This window comes from Anguilla anguilla, chromosome 2, assembly GCF_013347855.1.
Source record: "Anguilla anguilla isolate fAngAng1 chromosome 2, fAngAng1.pri, whole genome shotgun sequence".
Lineage (NCBI taxonomy): Eukaryota > Metazoa > Chordata > Actinopteri > Anguilliformes > Anguillidae > Anguilla > Anguilla anguilla.
In genome coordinates, this window is record NC_049202.1 from 32896102 (window position 1) to 32915180 (window position 19079).

Sequence of the window (19079 nt, forward strand, 5' to 3'; positions counted from 1 at the left end):
AAAAAAATACATGATTATTGCGAGAGGTAATCTGCGAACATATTTCCGAATTAGCCGTGTCCTGCATTGACCCCCATTTGCATAAAAACATGTCATTTCGGGTCTGAAATTTATGTAGATAACACACTTAAATATGCATGGCCCAGCCTGCGCTCTGCGTCGCTCTTCTCCAGGCAGTGCGGTTACATGAGCTTTCCACCCACCGCTGGGTCCGAGTGAATGGTACATAATTTTTTGTCAAGTACCATCAGTAGTCATCAGTTTAACAAGTGCAAAAGCATCGCTCTCGTATGGTTGTAGTTCGTATTTTGCTGCGATTGTGCATCCTTTAATTAAAATACATTGGGGGAAATGTATGCCGACTCCGTGGACATATTGAAGATATGAACTCTCAATATTGAGGTATATACTAGTGTACATACACGAAAAACATGCAACTGTAGTATACACACAATAAGTTCACAACACTGCAGTCACAAACATGCACATGTAAGTGTGGGCACTAATACTCACACAGACAGAGTAAGCGGATTAGTAACATGGTAAAGTATTGCTAAAAAGATAAATAAAACACACACATACAAACACACACGCCACACACCCACACACACACACACATACACACACTCTCACATACACACACACACACACACTCACACACACACACTCTCACACACTCTCTCACACACACACACACTCTCACGCACGCACACACTCTCTCATATGCACACACACACTCTCTCACACACACACACACACACACACACACTCTCTCACACACACACACACACTCTCAAGCAGGCACACACTCTCACATATGCACACACACACTCTCTCACACACATACACTCTCTCTCTCACACACACACACGCACTCTCACACACACACACTCTCACGCACGCACACACTCTCTCTCACACACACACACTCTCACACACTCTCTCTCTCACACACACACACACACACACACACACACACGTACTCTCACACACTCTCTCACACACACACACACACTCTCAAGCACGCACACACTCTCACATATGCACACACACACTCTCTCACACACACACACTCTCTCTCTCACACACACACACGCACTCTCACACACACACACTCTCACGCACGCACACACTCTCTCTCACACACACACACTCTCTCACACACGCACACACTCTCACACACTCTCTCTCTCACACACACACACACACACACACACACTCTCTCTCTCACACACACACACGCACTCTCACACACACACTCTCTCACACACGCACACACTCTCACACACTCTCTCTCTCACATACACACACACACACACACACAGCAGAACCGCCCCCCTGCCCCCCCCCCCCCCCCCCCCCCGCTCTCACCGGGTCTCTGTTTCGTTGCCGGGCAGCGGGGAGTTGTAGCCCGGCGTCCCCGTGGTCCCCCGGTTCATCTCCCCCCCGGGGAGCACGGCCCCGCAGAGCGGGTCGGAGCCGGAGGCGGCGCGGGACTTGGGGCTCTCGGCGAAGACGGAGGACGAGGAGTCCTTCCGGAAGGCCTGGCGCACGGGGGAGCCGCGGCCGGGCGACCCGGAGTACGAGTCCCGGTCCCGCAGCTGCGCCTCCGGGACCTTCTGCGGGGACGAGGGGGGCATGCGGAAGCCCACGCCCAGCGTGGAGGCGTAGGCGTCGGGGTACAGCGGGCCGCCGGGCTTGTACAGGGCCTCCTCCAGCTCCCCCTGCAGGGCGGCGGCGGCGGCCGAGTAGGTGCTGAGCGAGCGGACGGAGCCGCGGCGGTACAGGCCGCCGGACACCGGGAAGGCGAAGGGGTCGCCGATGGCGGCCAGCGACTGCGTGGAGGCGATGCTCAGGCGGCCCTCGTGCACCAGGCCGTAGGGGTCGGCGTAGAGGCCCTCGTTCTTCAGCAGCACCATGTTCTTGGACGTCACCTCCTCGTCCGGCTTGACGTCGCGCCGCTCCAGGATGGCGCTGGGCGACGGCGAGAGGCCCGCCGGGGGGGCGTGGTGGGGGTGGGGGTGGGGGTGGGGCAGGGCGTGGGGGTGGCCCGAGGAGGGCGGGTGGTGCTGGGCGTGGGGGTGCGCCTGGGCCGGCCCCACGAAGGAGGGCGGGCGGCCCCCGCCGTACGAGAGCCGGGAGCGGGAGGGCGACGCCGAGGGCGGGGAGGCCGACGCCGGCCCGCTGTTGAGCCGCCGCGTGGGGGAGGAGTCCCGAGACGTGTACACCATCTCTCTCTGCGGCGACAAGGGGCGGGGGGGGAGGGGGCGGGGTTTAAAAACCTGACCGGCCAGACACCTCTCATGATGACATCACAGCAGCTCAAAACTCAACGCGAATTACACTGAGGCACAGACTCCGCCACTGGCGTTAGGAACTATCGCGATAGGACAATGAAGAACGCAGAATCGCATTTTGCCATTGTCATCCCTAGTTCCCCTTTCGCGGGCCTGCACTTCAGATATACCGAGGCCTTCATCGCTCCACACAGAGGCCTCCTGCGTATTATTGAGCTGAATTAAACGCATGTGCACGACGCAGGATAGTGGTACATTCTGATCTCTGCAAACGTATTTGAATCGACGGCAGCTACTGTTTGATTACCAATGGCGCCTCTGAGGCGGGATTCCCGCTACGCCGCTACGTTCTCTCTGTTCCTTCCTTCCAGACGCCATTTGCGCTGCGCCCCTGCACGTCCCCCACAGATTCCTCCTGTCATCTCAGCTAGCTTTCTCGCTCTGTTCTTCCTCCCAGGTGCCTCATCAGTCTCTCCGACTGCACCTCCTCTCCTCTCTTCCATCCACCTACCCTTCCTTCCCCAGGCGTGTTTACGGCGGTTGGGGGGGGGGGGCCCGTGGCAGCAGTGCTGACGGTTTACTGTCTCAGACGCTCATTTGCTGCTCCTTTGCTCGTCAGCCTTCACTCTCTGCCCTTGCCACCAATCGAAAGCTTCCACCTCTTTTCGGGCTCCGCCTCTCCCTCCTCCCATAGGAGACTCAAGGTAATCGTGCAGCTCGGTAGAACCACACAGTGGGAATCCCATGTGAACAGAAGCCCGGAGGGGCCGCCGGGAATTGGATCGGTTGCCCTCGGAAACAAACCCGGCAAAGGCCAATCATGCGCGAGTAATTGAAGGCTGTCTGGAGCTGCGCTACACAAGGTGACGGGGAGTGGCTGACTCTCGAGGGAATATCATGAGCTGTAGCAATTACGTTCTAGCACTGCTTGCAAGTGGTAACCAGCGTGAGAACACAACTGTCAAGGAGACTGCTTGACATTTAAACAACACAAATTTCATGTAATAAAAAAAACTATGCATAATGTACGGAAGAGATGTATAAATTGCTTCCTATTTGTGAAACAACATGACATGACAGTCAATAAGAGCCTATGGCATCGCCACGATATTCCAAAGGGAATTCTCAGCTGTATCAATCGACAGAAGACAAAACAAGACCAGGTCAAAACCTAGTATATGGCTGGACCTAACACACTTCATCTGGCCGACCAATGGTGTAACTTCATCACTCAGTCACTCAGTCACAGACATTCGCGTTTATAGGGCTGGCCCCGCTGTTGCGGTCCAGCCAAAAATCACCAAGAAAGGCAACTCCCCGGAGTTTTGCATGGACTTCTAAAACTAATCTAAAAGAGTCAATAAAAACATCTTAATTTCCCCCCAAAAAAGCTAATTTATTCATTTGACCAGTAAGGTGAACCTTCCAACAACAGTAAATTTAAAAAAAATCCAAATTCAAAGATAATCACTGTGAGATTTCAGGTAGGGATTCATTCTCCTGCCACATACCCAGTCTGCTATCCTAATCCTGCCCCTCGCTCAGTCCACCCTCCCCGCCCTTTTGATTAGCCCCGCCCCCCCCCCCCCTCACCCGCAGGTCCCCGTTGGCCAGGTGGGCGGCGGGGTAGGAGGCGTAGATGGGCTCCTTGCGGTAGATCTTGATGATGCTGCGGTCCTGGATGTCGCGCACGTCCTCCAGCTCGTAGAAGACGTTGCGCGCCTCGTCCTTGATGAGGATGGCGGTGTTGGGCGACTTGAGCATGCCCATGGTCAGCTTCTGCGGGAACATGTGCACGATGAGGGCGTGCAGCGTGTCCAGGCTGCTCAGCTCGTGGGTGATGTGCACCCGCCGCGTCTCGTCCCCATACTGCAGAAAAAGCACCCCTGCAGAGAGAGAGAGAGAGAGAGAGAGAGATACAGAATTATACAAAATCACTTAGAAACATATACACATTTGCACACCATATATACACACCTGCTTACATGTGTGCATATATGCATGCGCAAGCACACACATACACACACACACACACATGCACGTACACATGTTCCCATATACACGCGTGCCCCACCAATGCACACACTCATGCACAGAAAATTAGGGCTGCCCAATTCATCGTCTGCTTCCTTCCACTTTACAGTGCTTTTAAGCCGCAGAGCATTGCAGAGCATTACGGAGCTCTCACAGAGCACTTCTTCCACTCGAGTGGCTTTGAAGTTCATAATTCAAGCTCGCGTCAATCCGCCGTAGCGCTAAATATATCAGCGTCCTCGCGGCAGTGCGGTTCAGGCGCGGCGCGGTCGGACGGAAAACCGACGACCGCAAACGGCCGCACGACGAACCGCACGGCCGCGCCGGAAACGCCAGGTCGTTGTCGTCGCGGCGACGGATTAAAGGGCCCCCCCCCCAGTGCGTGTCTGCGCAAAGACGAGAGGAGAGGAGAGGAGAGGAGGGCCTGACCTGGCGAGCGCAGCTTGGTCTGGCTGGCCGAGCGCGACAGGGGCAGGCTCTGCCGGAAGCGGTTCATGCGGTTGAAGCCGAGCGGGATGTCGGCCTCCGACATGGTCTCCAGCGACTCGGCCGAGGCGAAGGACAGCTTGGCGGCCTGGTCGGCCAGGCCCGACTGCGTGGACTGGGAGTGTCGAGGGCTCCGGCTCTGCAAGGAGAGGGGGGGGGGGGGGGAGAAGCAGCCCTGGTGTTACTGAGGCAGAACGCACAAAACCGACTGAACGGCACAATAAAAAGAGGCTAATGAAGGCTAACTATCGCACACAATGACTGAGAATGAGAGTGTGAGACAAGCAGAGAGAGAGAGAGAGAGAGAGAGAGAGAGCGAGAGAGATAGAGAGAGAGAGTGAGAGATAGATAGAGAGAGGGAGAGAGAGACACAGAGAGAGAGAGAGAGGTAAACATGGAGATTTTCAAAATGCCACAGAGACACAGCATCAGTTTTGAACACGCTGTGCCCAGAGAGCCAGCGATGACATCACCTGCAAGCGAGGCTGGAGTTGGGGGGGGGGAGGAGAAGGGGGAGGGGCTGAGGAGGCTGCACCTGTTTGTTTTCACCCAGAGGATTTCAGGCTCGGAGAAACGGAAAGAGAAACTGAGAGAGAGCGGCGCAAAATGCGGCAATTAGAGGAAGGAGGGCGGGGGGCGGCCTGCCGGGTTTTAATCACCCCGCCGCAGGCCGGCGGGGGGAATGTAGGGGGGGGAAGGGGAGGGGAGGAGAGCGGGGCTGTCACAACAGGACAGTTCCGCCCTGCCCGGGTCCGGCCGTCGGCGCGGCAACGGGGGGGCTGGAGACGCCGGGCTGCGTTTAATGAAGCGGCCCGAAGATCCCCGCCGTCGGGAATTTTTCGGTCTCCGAGGCGACGGTAATGAGCTCCCGGGGCGCCGCTCCCGGTCCGGCGAGCCGCCACCGCCGCCACCGCTAGCCCTTCCTCCCAGATCCACCGGACCGTAAGCCGGCACCGCTCTATGTGCTGTTACACTTGAGCTTGGCGAAGAATCTTCACAGAAATATCTCCCAGCGCGCCAGGAAAAACTCATATGCGGACGTTTGCGATGCTGAACCTCCGCTTCTGCGATGCCCGGCCTCTGGCACTGCGTCCCTCAGCACAGGCGAATGCCTAACTTCGCAGAAGCGAGCGCTCGTATGAAAAGCACACAGCGCACGCAAACACGCGCGCGCCCGCCTGCTCTGCGCCCACAAACACAGCATCGAATATTAAGCGTTCTCCCAAAAGCCAAAAACCGAGCGCTGCTGGTGAGATGTAATATCGCCAAACTAACTTTAGCACAGAGCAGGAAAAAAAAAACACCACCTATCCACATACGTAAACAGTGCTATGGAAGAAGTTCAGTGGAAGAAGAGTTGATTTTTTACACGAAGCAAACGAACATTGCGGAACCCTACATGTGTAATCGCCGATGGACGGTTCCAGCACATACCTTTAAAGGTAATTGAAAACATAACTCTGTTACAGTTAAGGGGACCTTGAACGGTTTTAGCGCCAACATAGTCTATATTGCCATCCCTACACACAAAGGAGTTTTTTCCTTGCAGTCCTTATTAAGGTATGAAAGAGGGTTACAGGTTTGAACTCCGAGTGGGATAATGCTGTTGTGCCTGTGAGTTTATTGTTCATCTCTCATGTTAATAATATATAACAATAATACGTGAAATAAAAAAGGGTATGTAAACATATATTGTGATGGATGTGGGTGTCTACTAAAAAAGAAATGATTTTGCAAATGATAAATACCCCAGTTTTGGGAGTTGAAGGGAGTTGCTTATCCCAACGTAACTGCAAGCAGAATGGCTCTATTTCCAGCAGACCGCACACCAAGTATCCATCCATACTCGACGGCGTTAACAATAATTATGGATGCTGCCTACTAAGACACAACGTTCCACACTTATACCCTTATTCTTCAGTGCTAGCGACAACAGCCCTGGCCAGCATATCTCTCTCTCTCTCTCTTTCTCTGTCTCTCCCTTCTCGCACTCTCTCTCTCTCACTCCCTTCCCTCTCTCTCACTCCCTCTTTCTCTCCCTTTCTCACTCACTCTCTCTTCCTTCTCTCTCCTTCTCTCTCTCTCTCTCTCTCTCTCCCTCCCTCCCTCCCTCCCACTCTCTCTCTTTCTCCCTCTCTCTCTCACTCCCTTCCCTCTCTCTCACTCTCCCTCTCTCTCTCTCTGTCTCCCTCCCTCCCTCTCTCTCACTCCTTCTTTCTCTCCCTTTCTCACTCACTCTCTCTTCCTTCTCTCTCTCTCCCTCTCTCTCTCTCTCTCTCTCTCTCTCTCTCTCTCTCCCTCTCCCTCCCTCCCTCCCTCTCTCTCTCTCTCTCTCTCTCTCCCCCCATTGCAGGTTCAGCGTAGGGGCCGGAGGTTTGAGTGATTACTCTGCATGCGCTCCGTAATAGGGCTCATTTATCTGGTGAATCTCGTGCTCTGCAGAAAGCGCACACAGAGCACTGGGGAGCGGGGGGTGTGTGAGGGGGTGCGGGGGGTGAGAGGGGAGGGGGCACACTGCTCCCGTGTTTGCGCGCGCCGCCTCGTTTGTTTGCTTCTCCCCCAGGGCGCTTCCGAGCTAGGGGAGCAGCGAGACTTTATTATGCAGGGTCTGGAGCAGACTGGTGTGACGTAATCCCGGTGACAGCCGAGTTTATTTTTGTCCCCCAACCCTTCTCCTGACAGTGGGAAAAAAAATAACAATTCAGGGCTCCGTGGCAGGAGCTGAGCATAAAGGCACATCTGGCCTGCTGTGGCACGGTTAGCGAAACAGCGGGCCGTCGTTCCCCTGATTTGAGGGGGGGGGGGTTTATGAGGGGAGGGTGCGATGGCCAGCACCCCCGTAGGTTCCCCACACAGCCCCTGCCCTCATCCAGGAATGCGTTCCAGAGCTTTCAGTATCTATTCTTGAATCTAGACATGTTTAATTACAAACGTAAAAATTATGATGCACAGAGACAAATGAAGAAAAAGTATGGCTTTGTCCCAAACATTACGGATACACTGCATTTATACGGCACACTGCTGTACCAGTTCCAAGATGAGCAGACACAGTATGCTGCGGTGGAAGGAAATGAAGAATCTTAGTAGTCTCAGACATAACAAACAATAGCTCACAGGACACTAAGCTCTTGCATAAATATCAATCAGTACCTCACAGACTGATTTCTGGCAGGACACAGAGCTGCAGCTAATAGAGAATCCAGTCCACTTGCTACTCTTACCTTGACTGCCAGCATCTTCTCTCTGATTGGTTGGACCAGCTGCTGTTTGCATCAAGTACCAGGAGGCCCTTATGATTCTCAGAGCAGCTAGACTCCCGTGTTTCTGTGTTGCCGAGGGTTACCTGCGCTATCAGTCCCTGCGCTGTTTCCCGCGTAGCCGTGAGCCTGTGCGACGACGCTCATTGGCCGTCGCGGGTGCGCGTGCGGCGTGCGGAGCGGTCGCCGCCTGCGGGACGGTGTCCTGTCTCTGCCCAAGCTCCTCTGAGAGTGCACTGCCTGTGTCCCTCCCTGTCGGTCTGTTGTGTCTAGCTGAATGTGAGCGTGCTCTGTCCTTCTCTGCTGGGGTGGGGAACTGGATATGAGCTTGATGGAGGAAACAGCTGTCCCCATCGCTTTCCTACCCACACAACACACACACCACGGAATCCCCACCCTCTTCTTCGCAATTTCACGGGCATTACACCTCCCAGCCATCGTGGCATACCGTTCCAGTGAACGCTAATTCGTAGAAGGTCTCCTGCCCTCATTGCAGTACATGACCAACAGTTTCCCTGAAGAGAAACGCATAAGAACCCTAGCGCCCTCCAAAATGACTCACATCCTTAATGAAGATGAGCCGTATTCAAATATACAGTACAGATAATGACCTATACTGTATACTGTATGTTCAAAACCTTTAAAAATATTTTATACGAAAAAAAGATATTGTTTAAAAAGTTTAAAAACCTTTTTCCCAAAAACATAATAAAAACATAATGACTTAAAATGTAATAAAATCTGTATTAGCATCCTTAAGTTCATTTAAATCTTAGGGAACTGTGTTGTGTCCCCATGTGGCCTCCTATTTCACTGGGGTATAAAAATGAGGTAACGTAAAATTCATGTATCATCCATCACCATGAGAAAAGGCAAAGAAATCACAAAAAACAAGACAAAAAGTTTTTGTCCTTTACATGCCTGAAGGTGGTTAAAAAGTAGAAAGAAACTTAGAAAGTAAAGAAACCAGTATTTGGTCACCAATTAAGAATTTAAAACCAGTGGAACAGTGGCAAACATGCCTGGTACAGGACATAAGTGTATCTTTCCCCAAACACAGTGAGCCAGATGGTTTGATCACAACTGGACTTTCGCCCCCGAGATGCATCTACAAACTTGGTTGCACCTTGGAGACAAGCCTCCAAATTTACCATCAGACCAGATACGCCCATGCCAAATGTTTTTCTAGAAGGGATGACAGAAAAAAAGCCTCTATTGAAGGCAATCAACAAAAATAAGCACATGGAATTTGCTAAAGGACATTGGAACATCCATTTGGAAGTGGATTTAATAGCCGATGAATTGAGCTTTGTGGCCATGCACACCATTGGTGGGTTTTGCATTGCTAATGTTGAAAAGCTGATCTTGTAAGTCATACCTACATTTAAATACACAGGTGGATTTTTGATGCTGTGGGGGTGTTTTTCATATGCTGGTCCTGGGATCAAGGTCTGGTTGTTAAGGTCAATGGAATCACGAACTCCACAAAGTACTAAGCCAAAAATCAGGTTACCTGGCTAGGAAGCTCAAACCAGGTCATACATGTGTCTTTTAGCAAGATCCCAATCATACTACCTTAACATCAACCAATTCGTTGACTGACACAAAATGATTTCTTTGCAATGGCATTGACCATGTTGCTTCCAAACTTGAAACCGATCAAAAATCAATCAGGTTCAAGTCTACATCCAAGGATTGGATGTATCTTGAAAGATTTTATAAAGAAAACTGGTCCTCCGTCTCAATATGTTTACCTTGTAAAACACTGTGCGGATAACAAATAATGTTATCCGTACAAAGGGAGGGTGAACAAAGTACTAGGGGAAGTGAATATTTGAGACATATTTTTGGGGAAATAAATGTATGCTCCCATTTTTAAAGAAGTATAATTTCCATACGTTTGAGAAATATTTTAGATTTTAGATTTCATGGCATTGTATTCCGTGAAACACTTTGAATAAATCACAATGATTGTTGCACATCTTCCCCCCATAAAATTACTTCCATTCACTTTTGCATTACTGTATTTTGTCACATGGGAAATGGCACTGCAAATGTATTTAGCATCAAAATAAGAAAACCTTGTATCTTACGAAAAAGATCTATCCACATCATTGCAGAAGACATGAATGTACGTGAGGGATTTTACATAACAAAGCTGACGTGTATTGCTAGTCACCCAAGTCAATCTTGTTTGCCTTGTTATAAGGAACTGCACCATTGTACATGTATTCTCCACACACACACACACACACACACACACACACAGGTATCCCTCATTCAATTCAATGTGAAATGATACCGCCCAGGTGAACAAAATGTTTTTCATCCCACTGATGAAAACAAAGATAATCTCAGGAAGCCTGGCGGTGAGGAAAGACTACTGACCAGAAAAGCACAGACTCTGGCAGGAAGAGAAAGGAGGATCTGAAGATCCAGAACTGCACAATACAAACTCAGCCCTTACCAAAGGCACACTGAGGGGCAGAGGTGACACCCCTCTAATGGAATAAGAATCTTCTTTTGGTACAGCATGAGATCAGCAGCAGCCACAAACACAAGGACAGTGGGACAGCAGGAGATCCCAGTTTGGGCTCCCCTACTGAAGGTCAGTGCTTCTCAATGCTGGTCAGTTTCTGGACTGCTGTTGTCCGGTCACTCGCTAGACAGCACTCAGAGTACTGAGCACTCCGCTTTTCAGAGGTGGAAAATCCAGGTTCAGAAGGTAAAACCCAGTATTTCGTTCCAATCATCTGGATTTCATAATTACCATAATTCTTCAGCCAGGAGGTAGAACGCTACTTTGTGAAATCAGCCGGCTGAGTTCATAGGCAAAAAAAAAAAACACATGGCAGGACTTTCGGAATTTCCACATCTGCTGTTTTTTTAATTAGCATTAAATATCCTCAACAGAGGACAATGACAGATAATGGGATTGAGCATATGAACAATGAACAAGCAACAGGAACTTCATGTAGGTGGACACATGTCTGGTTCTTGAGAATATTTCCCCACTACCTAGATAACCAAGCACAGGCTCTCCAGATGATTTAATGAATATGACTTCTGAGAGTGCTGGAATTGCCATAATTAAATGTGGTCTACTGCATTATATTCTAAAATAAATTGCCAGACCTGGCCATCACAAAATATATTCTGCCCATTTATTACATAAGCGTAAAATTGACCAAGTTACGCCCCTTCCAGCACAGTCTATGCGCAATATCCTCTGCCTTCTACATTCAACAAGCCCCAAACAATAACAGATTTGAAACAGTGATACGATACCTGCCCACAGGCTAAAACACTCTGATAGTGCTGGGAAATGTGTTCTGCAGAACACTGAGAACTCTGAGCCCCTTCAAATGTGTAAAATTTCCAGCTATTTTCTCACTCAAGCTGCAGAGGCCATTTTTACACCCAGCTGCACGTCAACAATACGGCAAAGAAAAGCAGCGGCACCTGCCCAAAATGGTTCTTTTATCAAAATCGGCTGCCAGCAGCCTCTCCCAAGATGCACCGCCGCCGATGTGCGCCACGCTGCCACCTAATGGTGGGGAGGGCAATGAAGCCATGCCTGTTCACCTCTATTTGTACCAAAATAATATTCAAAAGCCTTGTCCCTGTACTGTTGTAAATGGCTGAGAGAGAACTATTCTAACTCCAGGTTCAACCAAAAGAGCCAAGAGAGAGATTCCAATTAGACCGGACTGGGATGGAGGGAGTTTTAGAGACTCAATGTGAAAGGCTGGATATATGTCCTAGCTTATCTGGGACACAAAAAAATGAGAGAATTACAGACCACAGCCCTACAATCGTTCCTTCCACTTTGAGCAGCAAGAGAACGAGTTTGTGTTTCAGTATCAGTACTTGTGTGAGTCTGCCTGTGAAGAAACTTAAACAGATGCAATTTTCCCAGTTATGTTAAACACAGCTGTGGAGCACCTGGGGAAAGGGCAGCATGAGGGGGTGAAGGGTGAGCAAACCTGCATTGCATCAAAGGACACAGCAAAGCACTGAGAGGGAGATGAAGACTGGAGCTACAGCGTGCTGCAAGGAATTCTGCTACAGAGACAAAGATAGAAATGCTGATGACCTGAATGCCGAATGTAAGGGAAATTAAACCTACACCGATCAGCCACAACATTAAAACCACCTGCCTAATATTGTATAGGTTCCCCCTTGTGCCGCCAAAACAGCTCTGATTCGTCGAGGCATGGACTCCACCTCTGAAGGTGTCCTCTGGTATATTTGGATTTCTGTATATATTTGTATCTACTGTATATTTGTATCTGATATGTTGTATCTACTGTAAATTTGTATCTGATTGTGTTACTTTGTTGTCTTTGATGCTGTGCAAATTCCCTCTGGGGATTAATAAAGTACACTACTACTACTACTACTACTGATTACATTATTGGTTTTTATTACATATGGATTACATTATTGGGTGTTATTACACTATTGGTAGTTTATTACATTATTAGTTGCTACAGGGCTATAAAAAGCTAAGATATTGAGGGCGAATTATTTCCACAATTTTAAAAACTCTTGACGGGTCAGAGCTGTTTTGGCGGCACGAGGGAACGATTGTGTATAACATGCGTAACAATACATGAATCATTTACTGAGGCATACCAGACCATGTTTATACAGTAAGATACGGAATACGCTCAAGTGTGCAGTCTGCAGCTGACTGCCTCTCCATCCCCAGCAGAATAACGTCCTCCACCCCAGCCAATCAGATTTCAGGCCTGGCCGCTCCACTCCTCGCAGTCACAGAGACGCACCCCTCAGTCAGAGCTCCTCCCTCATCACGCTGACTGCGTTTGATACTTTCAACTATTGGCTCCTCCTGTTCTTCATTGCAGAGATGGCCATCTCAGGCTCCGCCCTCACATGATTTGCCACATATCTTGCTGACCAATCCCACCAGGAGTACAAGCCCATGTGATCACTCGTCTGCGCCACTACAGCACCTCGCTGGCTGGCTTACCAGCCTGCACCATCAGGCAGCTGACCGTCCGCCTGGTCTTCAACCTCGCAAAATTTGCACGTCGTGCCACTTCTGAACACCGACCGCTCACTGGCTTCCAACGGCTCTCCGCATTCAATTCAAATCCAATTCAATTCAGAACCTCTCACCCTGACATTACCGCTCTGTGAATGGCACAGCTGCTTCCTATCTTCAGACACCATGCAGTCCGACCAGACCTCCCCGTTCGGCTTCCTCCTGCCAGCTGGCCGTCCCTGCGCTCCGGTCTCCCAGCAGCTGATCCTCACAGCCTCAGCCCTGCCCTGCCCTCAGCCCCCGATGGTGGAACCACCTTCCCCCAATCAGCCACTCAGTCCCTGATGGTGGAACCACCTTCCCCCAATCAGCCACTCAGCCCCCGATGGTGGAACCACCTTCCCCTAATCAGCCACCCAGTCCCTGATGGTGGAACCACCTTCCCCTAATCAGCCACCCAGTCCCTGATGGTGGAACCACCTTCCCCTAATCAGCCACTCAGTCCCTGATGGTGGAACCACCTTCCCCTAATCAGCCACCCAGTCCCTGATGGTGGAACCACCTCCCCGAATCAGTCAGGAAGGCAGACTCAGCGGCTATCCTCCGCAAACATCTCAGAGCTCACCACTTCATATTACACCTTAGTCTTTCTATTTAGCCCATTGTTTCTATCTGAAAAATGAACTCTTCTCTCCTTTTAGCACCTGACAGTGACACTTATAACTGTACCAGTCTCTAGCTCTTATGATGTTTGCTTACCATGTAAAATGCTCTTTAATCAGTTGTTTCAGCTAAAAGAATCTTCTAAATGATTAAGTGGCTCATAGTGAAAAGCATATAAATGCAGCATTTCACCTTGTGCTCATGATGCTGTGTAATTATACATAACCCTTCTTGCCATTCCGAGGTCCACTACCTGAGTGGTACAGTAATCATTGGGGGGGGTTGGGGGGGGGGGGGGTAGGTTTAGGGTTATAATTCAAAACTACACAATATGTGGAGTCTGAGACATTTGTTTGATCTGGTGAAACATCTATTTTCTTTTATTTAATGTTATCCATTACAGGAATGGGGATGATGGATCGCACGACAGGAAATGGCAGTCAAAACTTTGCACAGTGTTTGGAGATGAAACTCCATAAGGCTGTAATGACAACATATCGTGCGTATATGTGCTGTATGTAATTAAGCAGCAGTCACCCTAAACAGGAAGGAAGCAGAGAGCGACGCCAGATCATGAATGGCCTGGCCCAGCTGGCACTGGACGTTCTCTCAGCATTGCTGCAAGGTTTTTGGTTTTCTGCACTGTTACAGGCAGGTGTGTGGAGCGAGGAGGTTATGCAGGAGCAGGAAGACGAGCTGAACGCGGTACCTGCATCTCGGCCCCGTCTCTGACTCTCTCTCTCTCTTCCTCTCGTTCTCATTGGCCTGCCTCTTCCCACATTTCCGCATGCTCCTTTCTGATTAAATGTTCGTCTTCCGTTTGTCTCCCGTCAGACTCAGACACAGCGCGTCAAGCTTTTATCTCAGTCTTTCAGGTCAAAACCTCGCTCGGGCTCAGAGAGCTCCCCAGGAGAACTGCCAAAAGCTCTGCTATTCTGTCACCCTCTCGACTCCGCCATTGCCAACTCTAAACAATGCACAGATATAAATAGGCCTTTTCTTCACCTGTTGCGGCAGCCACATCGTCTGTTTTTGGAACAGCATCTTACTATGCACTCCCAAGCAATAAAGCTGGCCAAGGATCTGGTCTTTTTAGAATAACGTGCTTTTCAACCAGTCTGTGCTTCTATCCTACCTCCACTGAACTCTTTCTTTGTCCACTGCTTGCAAAGCCAGCATGGATCCCTCCCTCACCAGCCTGCATCTTTAACAGGGGGAATTATTAATGCATGGAATAAATTGGCCAGCCATACAGTAGCAGGTAATGTGCTGATGCGAATCAGACAGGAAATGGCAGTAAATAGTTCCTCAATCGGAGGTGCAGAGAGAACGGGTCAGGCCGACTGAAATGGTCCGTGATCCTTGTCATAAATTTACTTTTTAATGTGCTGATGAACAGAGGGTGGTAGCAGAACTGTCTGAATAAAGCCTTTAGAAACCCTTCTCTCCTATTTCCTTTCTGTACCTCTCTCAATAAGTCCTTCTCGGTCTGCAGTTCTCTCTGTCTCTGCCCCGCTTCCAGGATTAGATGCTGGAGGCGGCTCTTCTTCTGTAAGTCTGGAGGTTTTGCTCAAAGGTACACTGTGTAACAATCTCACACAGAGCAGAGGGACAGAGCAGACTCCATGTCAGGAGCTGGTTATCCCTTTAGTTCATCAACAAGAACCTTCCAGGGCAACAAGTTCTCCCAGACATTTCCCAACCACCGCCTTGTTCCTCTATAAACACTCAATTAACTTTAAATTAGCACTTACAGGCACAATCGTGCTAAATTAATTGACTTCTGAGGGTACCCGAGAGACTGAATTACAGACAGACTTATCGTACCATGATGCACTGCTTCAAAAATGGCATCATGGTATATACTGGGCCTTTGGTCCTGTTTATTTTCAATAAGTAAACCTTTGACAATCTTTATTGTGTCCTAATTTTCATGCTGTCTACCTTCTTGACTTGTACGAGTGCGTGTGTGTGGGTGTGTGTGTGTGCCTGTGTGTGTGTGTGAGAGAGAGAGAGAGAGAGAGGCAGAGAGAGAGAGAGAGAGAGAGCATAGATGTATGTTTTATTTAACAATTATTGCACAATTGTATACTCTGTTACTGAGACCATGAAATAACGTTATGGAGAAAAATAACAGGGAAATCATGTCAACCATACCCACTGGTGTTACTGGTTCTTCTCTACTCACATCTGAGAGGGCAGTAAAGTCAACAGGCTGTGTAACCTGCTTGAATCAACACTAGCACTATGGCAGGAGATAAGCACAGAGGGAAGAAAAGGACAGAGCTCATCACAGCAAATAGCCAGAGGCGGACCGAGGTAACGCGGAGTCTAATTTGGAAGTCGACTGGGCGCCACAGCGTTCAATGCGGCATGTGCTCCTGGGCCGCCGGTAATGCAAACGATTTTGCTGCTCCCAGTCAGTCGGATCATGTTAGGCTGGCTCCAGCTCTGCGGCAGAAACGGGGGGATTAGAGCCCTGTGCATTCCCAGCCCTAGCGCTGTGAAGTCTGTCTCTGCTTCACAGCTGTTCCGCAGGAACGATTAGGAGCACAGTGCCGACTGTGAGACCCGCAGCTCACTGAAATGTAGAAGGGGAAGTAAAGCCGGCACAAAATGGCAAAGGGGGAGCCCTGCAATCTTTAGCGCCTACAGCTCAGCAACAGACACTCCTCTTACCCACAATGCTCTGTTTTTAATATGCATGCGGCCTGCTTTCAGCCCCGGTCAGCCTTATCGATGTTTTCTCAGTGGTACAGACCTGGAGCAGGGTTGAGTTCTGACATAAGCCACAAGGCACAGGTTAAATTTCTCCTGCGCCTCAGTGGATCGAGCCACTCAGTCTGATTAATATTTATGGAAATTCAAGCAGAGAAGTAGGTAAGCGAACTGAACAGGCTCTTGAAAAATCAAGTATTCAAACAGCGAACACATTTTTTTGAGAGAAATGGGGAATAAAATAAAAAAAAGATTTGCTGACACTAACTAGACGGCAGGGTTTCCCTCAGTTCTGAACCCGCGCCAGGAGACATTCTGAAGAAACTAAAAGGAGCTTTAATTACGGCGTTCCAGAGGCACACTACGATCCGAACGTAAAATATTACATTTTTTGGAAAGTAGTTCTGAAAAAACAGGAATTTTTTTTGAAAAAATGACAAGCTCACGACATATGATACGACAGCTTTCAAGCGGTCCCTCCCAGGCAGACTCGTGCCAAAACCTCCCAGGACTCTTTATTATCTTTATTTTCTTCAGCCATCAAAACCCCAGAGGACGGGAGCGACCGCCCACTGATTCTCAGGTCGTTACATTACATAACAGAACATTTTGTTTGGCAGACGCTTTTATCCAATGCGACGTACAATAAGTCAGCATGCGTGTTGTTTCTGTAGAGGCTAAAGAGGGTATTTTTGTATGTACACATTTTTATATTTCACTATATATTTTCCGAAAAAATGATTTTCTTCCCATTTTAAACTGTGCACCTTTTAGAGGTGAGAAACTGCATAAAAGTGTGTGTTTCCATGGAGTTCTGCAAGACTGCATAATGTCTTTTGACTGTGCGTTAGTAGCTATATTTACATATGTGTGTCTGAGTGGACATATCTTTATATATCTTCATAAATATTTATACAGTTAAACAGATTACTGTTTTCACTCTTCAATAAACAGAAGATTTTTGTTTTCCCTGACACCTCTTTAGGAGACCTGTTCTAACCAGCTACTCCCACCGTGGCCACCCTTATGAAGAAATGTGCTAAAAACCCAACATGTGCAGGGTATGCGTGAACTATAAAAAATGACATATAAGATTATAAGAGTAACTATGGTAACTATGCTATTTCAAGTCACATTTTGTTTTCATGTGTGAAACTAGTAGTTCACGTTTAAAAAATTCAGTGACATGTGAAAATGTGAAGATGCAAATGATTCATTTTCTTTGCTCTTGTGAATATATTATACAGCATGTGGAACATGTTTAAATGTGGATTTTAAATAGGGAAAATGGGAAAATAAGATAAAGGGGCTTTTGGTCACTACGTATACGTTGTTAAAATGGCGCAAGAACCGGGCTGAGAAGGCTGCTCCTGCACTTCGGCCACTGTAAGGTCTTTCAGCACCTGGGACAGCAGCAGCTCCACATGCAGAACAGGCGTATTATCTAGTACTGCCAGCTCGCCCTTTCGCTGTGAACCTGGCTTAAACCGTCACTCATTTTGCATTTACTTGGGCAATTGAAATGTCAGCAAATATTTTGCCCTTTTAAAAAATCTAGTTGTTCCTAAATAGAAGTGTTTCCTTTGTGACTTGTTTATTGCAGGGTTTTCCAAGTGGCAGCTTGGCTCTTTTTTGTTTTCCATAATAACTGTTTAAGGCATCTGCTTTGTTGGCCGTGCAACTCATTGGTATTGGCTTCTTCAGTACGGTTGTGCATTTTTCAGTGCAGTTGGCAGCCGTAACATGCTCAGCTATGGGCTAGTGGTATCAGCCCAAGTGATGCTAGTTACTGTAATCATGTCTGCTGTAAAGGCACAGCTTGCTCTGTGAGACACTGTGAGCCGTGTACGGCATTGGGATATCTTCAGTTTTGTGCTTTATTACTTTGTCTTTTCCTGGTTTCCAAGTTCGTTCTGACCCCAGGAAGGGGTCAGTTGTTATACATTTTGTTTTATCTATATTGCTAAGAGTCTGTTTGCATGAATGATAATATTTTGTATTGAGTATTGTGTATCGGCTTAAAAACAATTGAAGATGTTTATTATATTTGATCACAAATGTGAAAGGTGACTTCAAACAGAAGGGATACGTTGTAACAATTGACCCCTCTGTCCTTTTGTGACTATGGATAGGATCAGTAGTAGCAGTCTTTTTCAAAGGTAAAATGAAAGTCTAAGGAAACTAATTATTACTTTTAGAAATTTGTCTGTGTTCGGATGAAAGTTTTTGTCCACCTGTATTGGTAAAAAATGAGTGGATACAGAATCCAGCGAGATTGCTTTTTTCAAATTACTGTGGTGTCCAGTTTCATATTCCAGCTCACTTGTTCTAGTTGGATCCAATATTATCCAATATTAGTTTACTTCCAACTTCTGGGAGTCGTTTTAATCATTTATGCACCAGTTCTAACAAGTACCCTAAGTACACTTTTTCATTGAATAGGTTATATTTCATCTTTCTTTGTCTTTTTGGCTGGACCGCAACAGCGGGGCCAGCCCTACAAACGCGAATGTCTGTGACTGACTGAGTGACTGAGTGAGTGAAGTTACACCATTGGTCGGCCGAGTTACGACGTTACACCATTGGTCGGCCGGATAACGTGTGTTAGGTCCA

At 48.5% G+C, this 19079-nt stretch overlaps 1 protein-coding gene across 14 annotated transcripts in view; it reads right to left on the reverse strand.

Moving 5' to 3' along the window:
• LOC118219803 (SRC kinase signaling inhibitor 1-like) overlaps window positions 1-19079 on the reverse strand; it is a 148754-nt gene that overhangs the window by 45600 nt on the left and 84075 nt on the right. For all 14 annotated transcript variants that reach the window (XM_035403230.1, XM_035403229.1, XM_035403228.1 and 11 more), the window contains 3 exons: window positions 4761-4956; window positions 3891-4183; window positions 1372-2237 (listed from right to left, as the gene is read on the reverse strand). In XM_035403230.1, coding sequence (XP_035259121.1) covers window positions 1372-2237; window positions 3891-4183; window positions 4761-4956 — 1355 coding nt within the window. The remainder of the gene's footprint in view (window positions 1-1371; window positions 2238-3890; window positions 4184-4760; window positions 4957-19079) is intronic.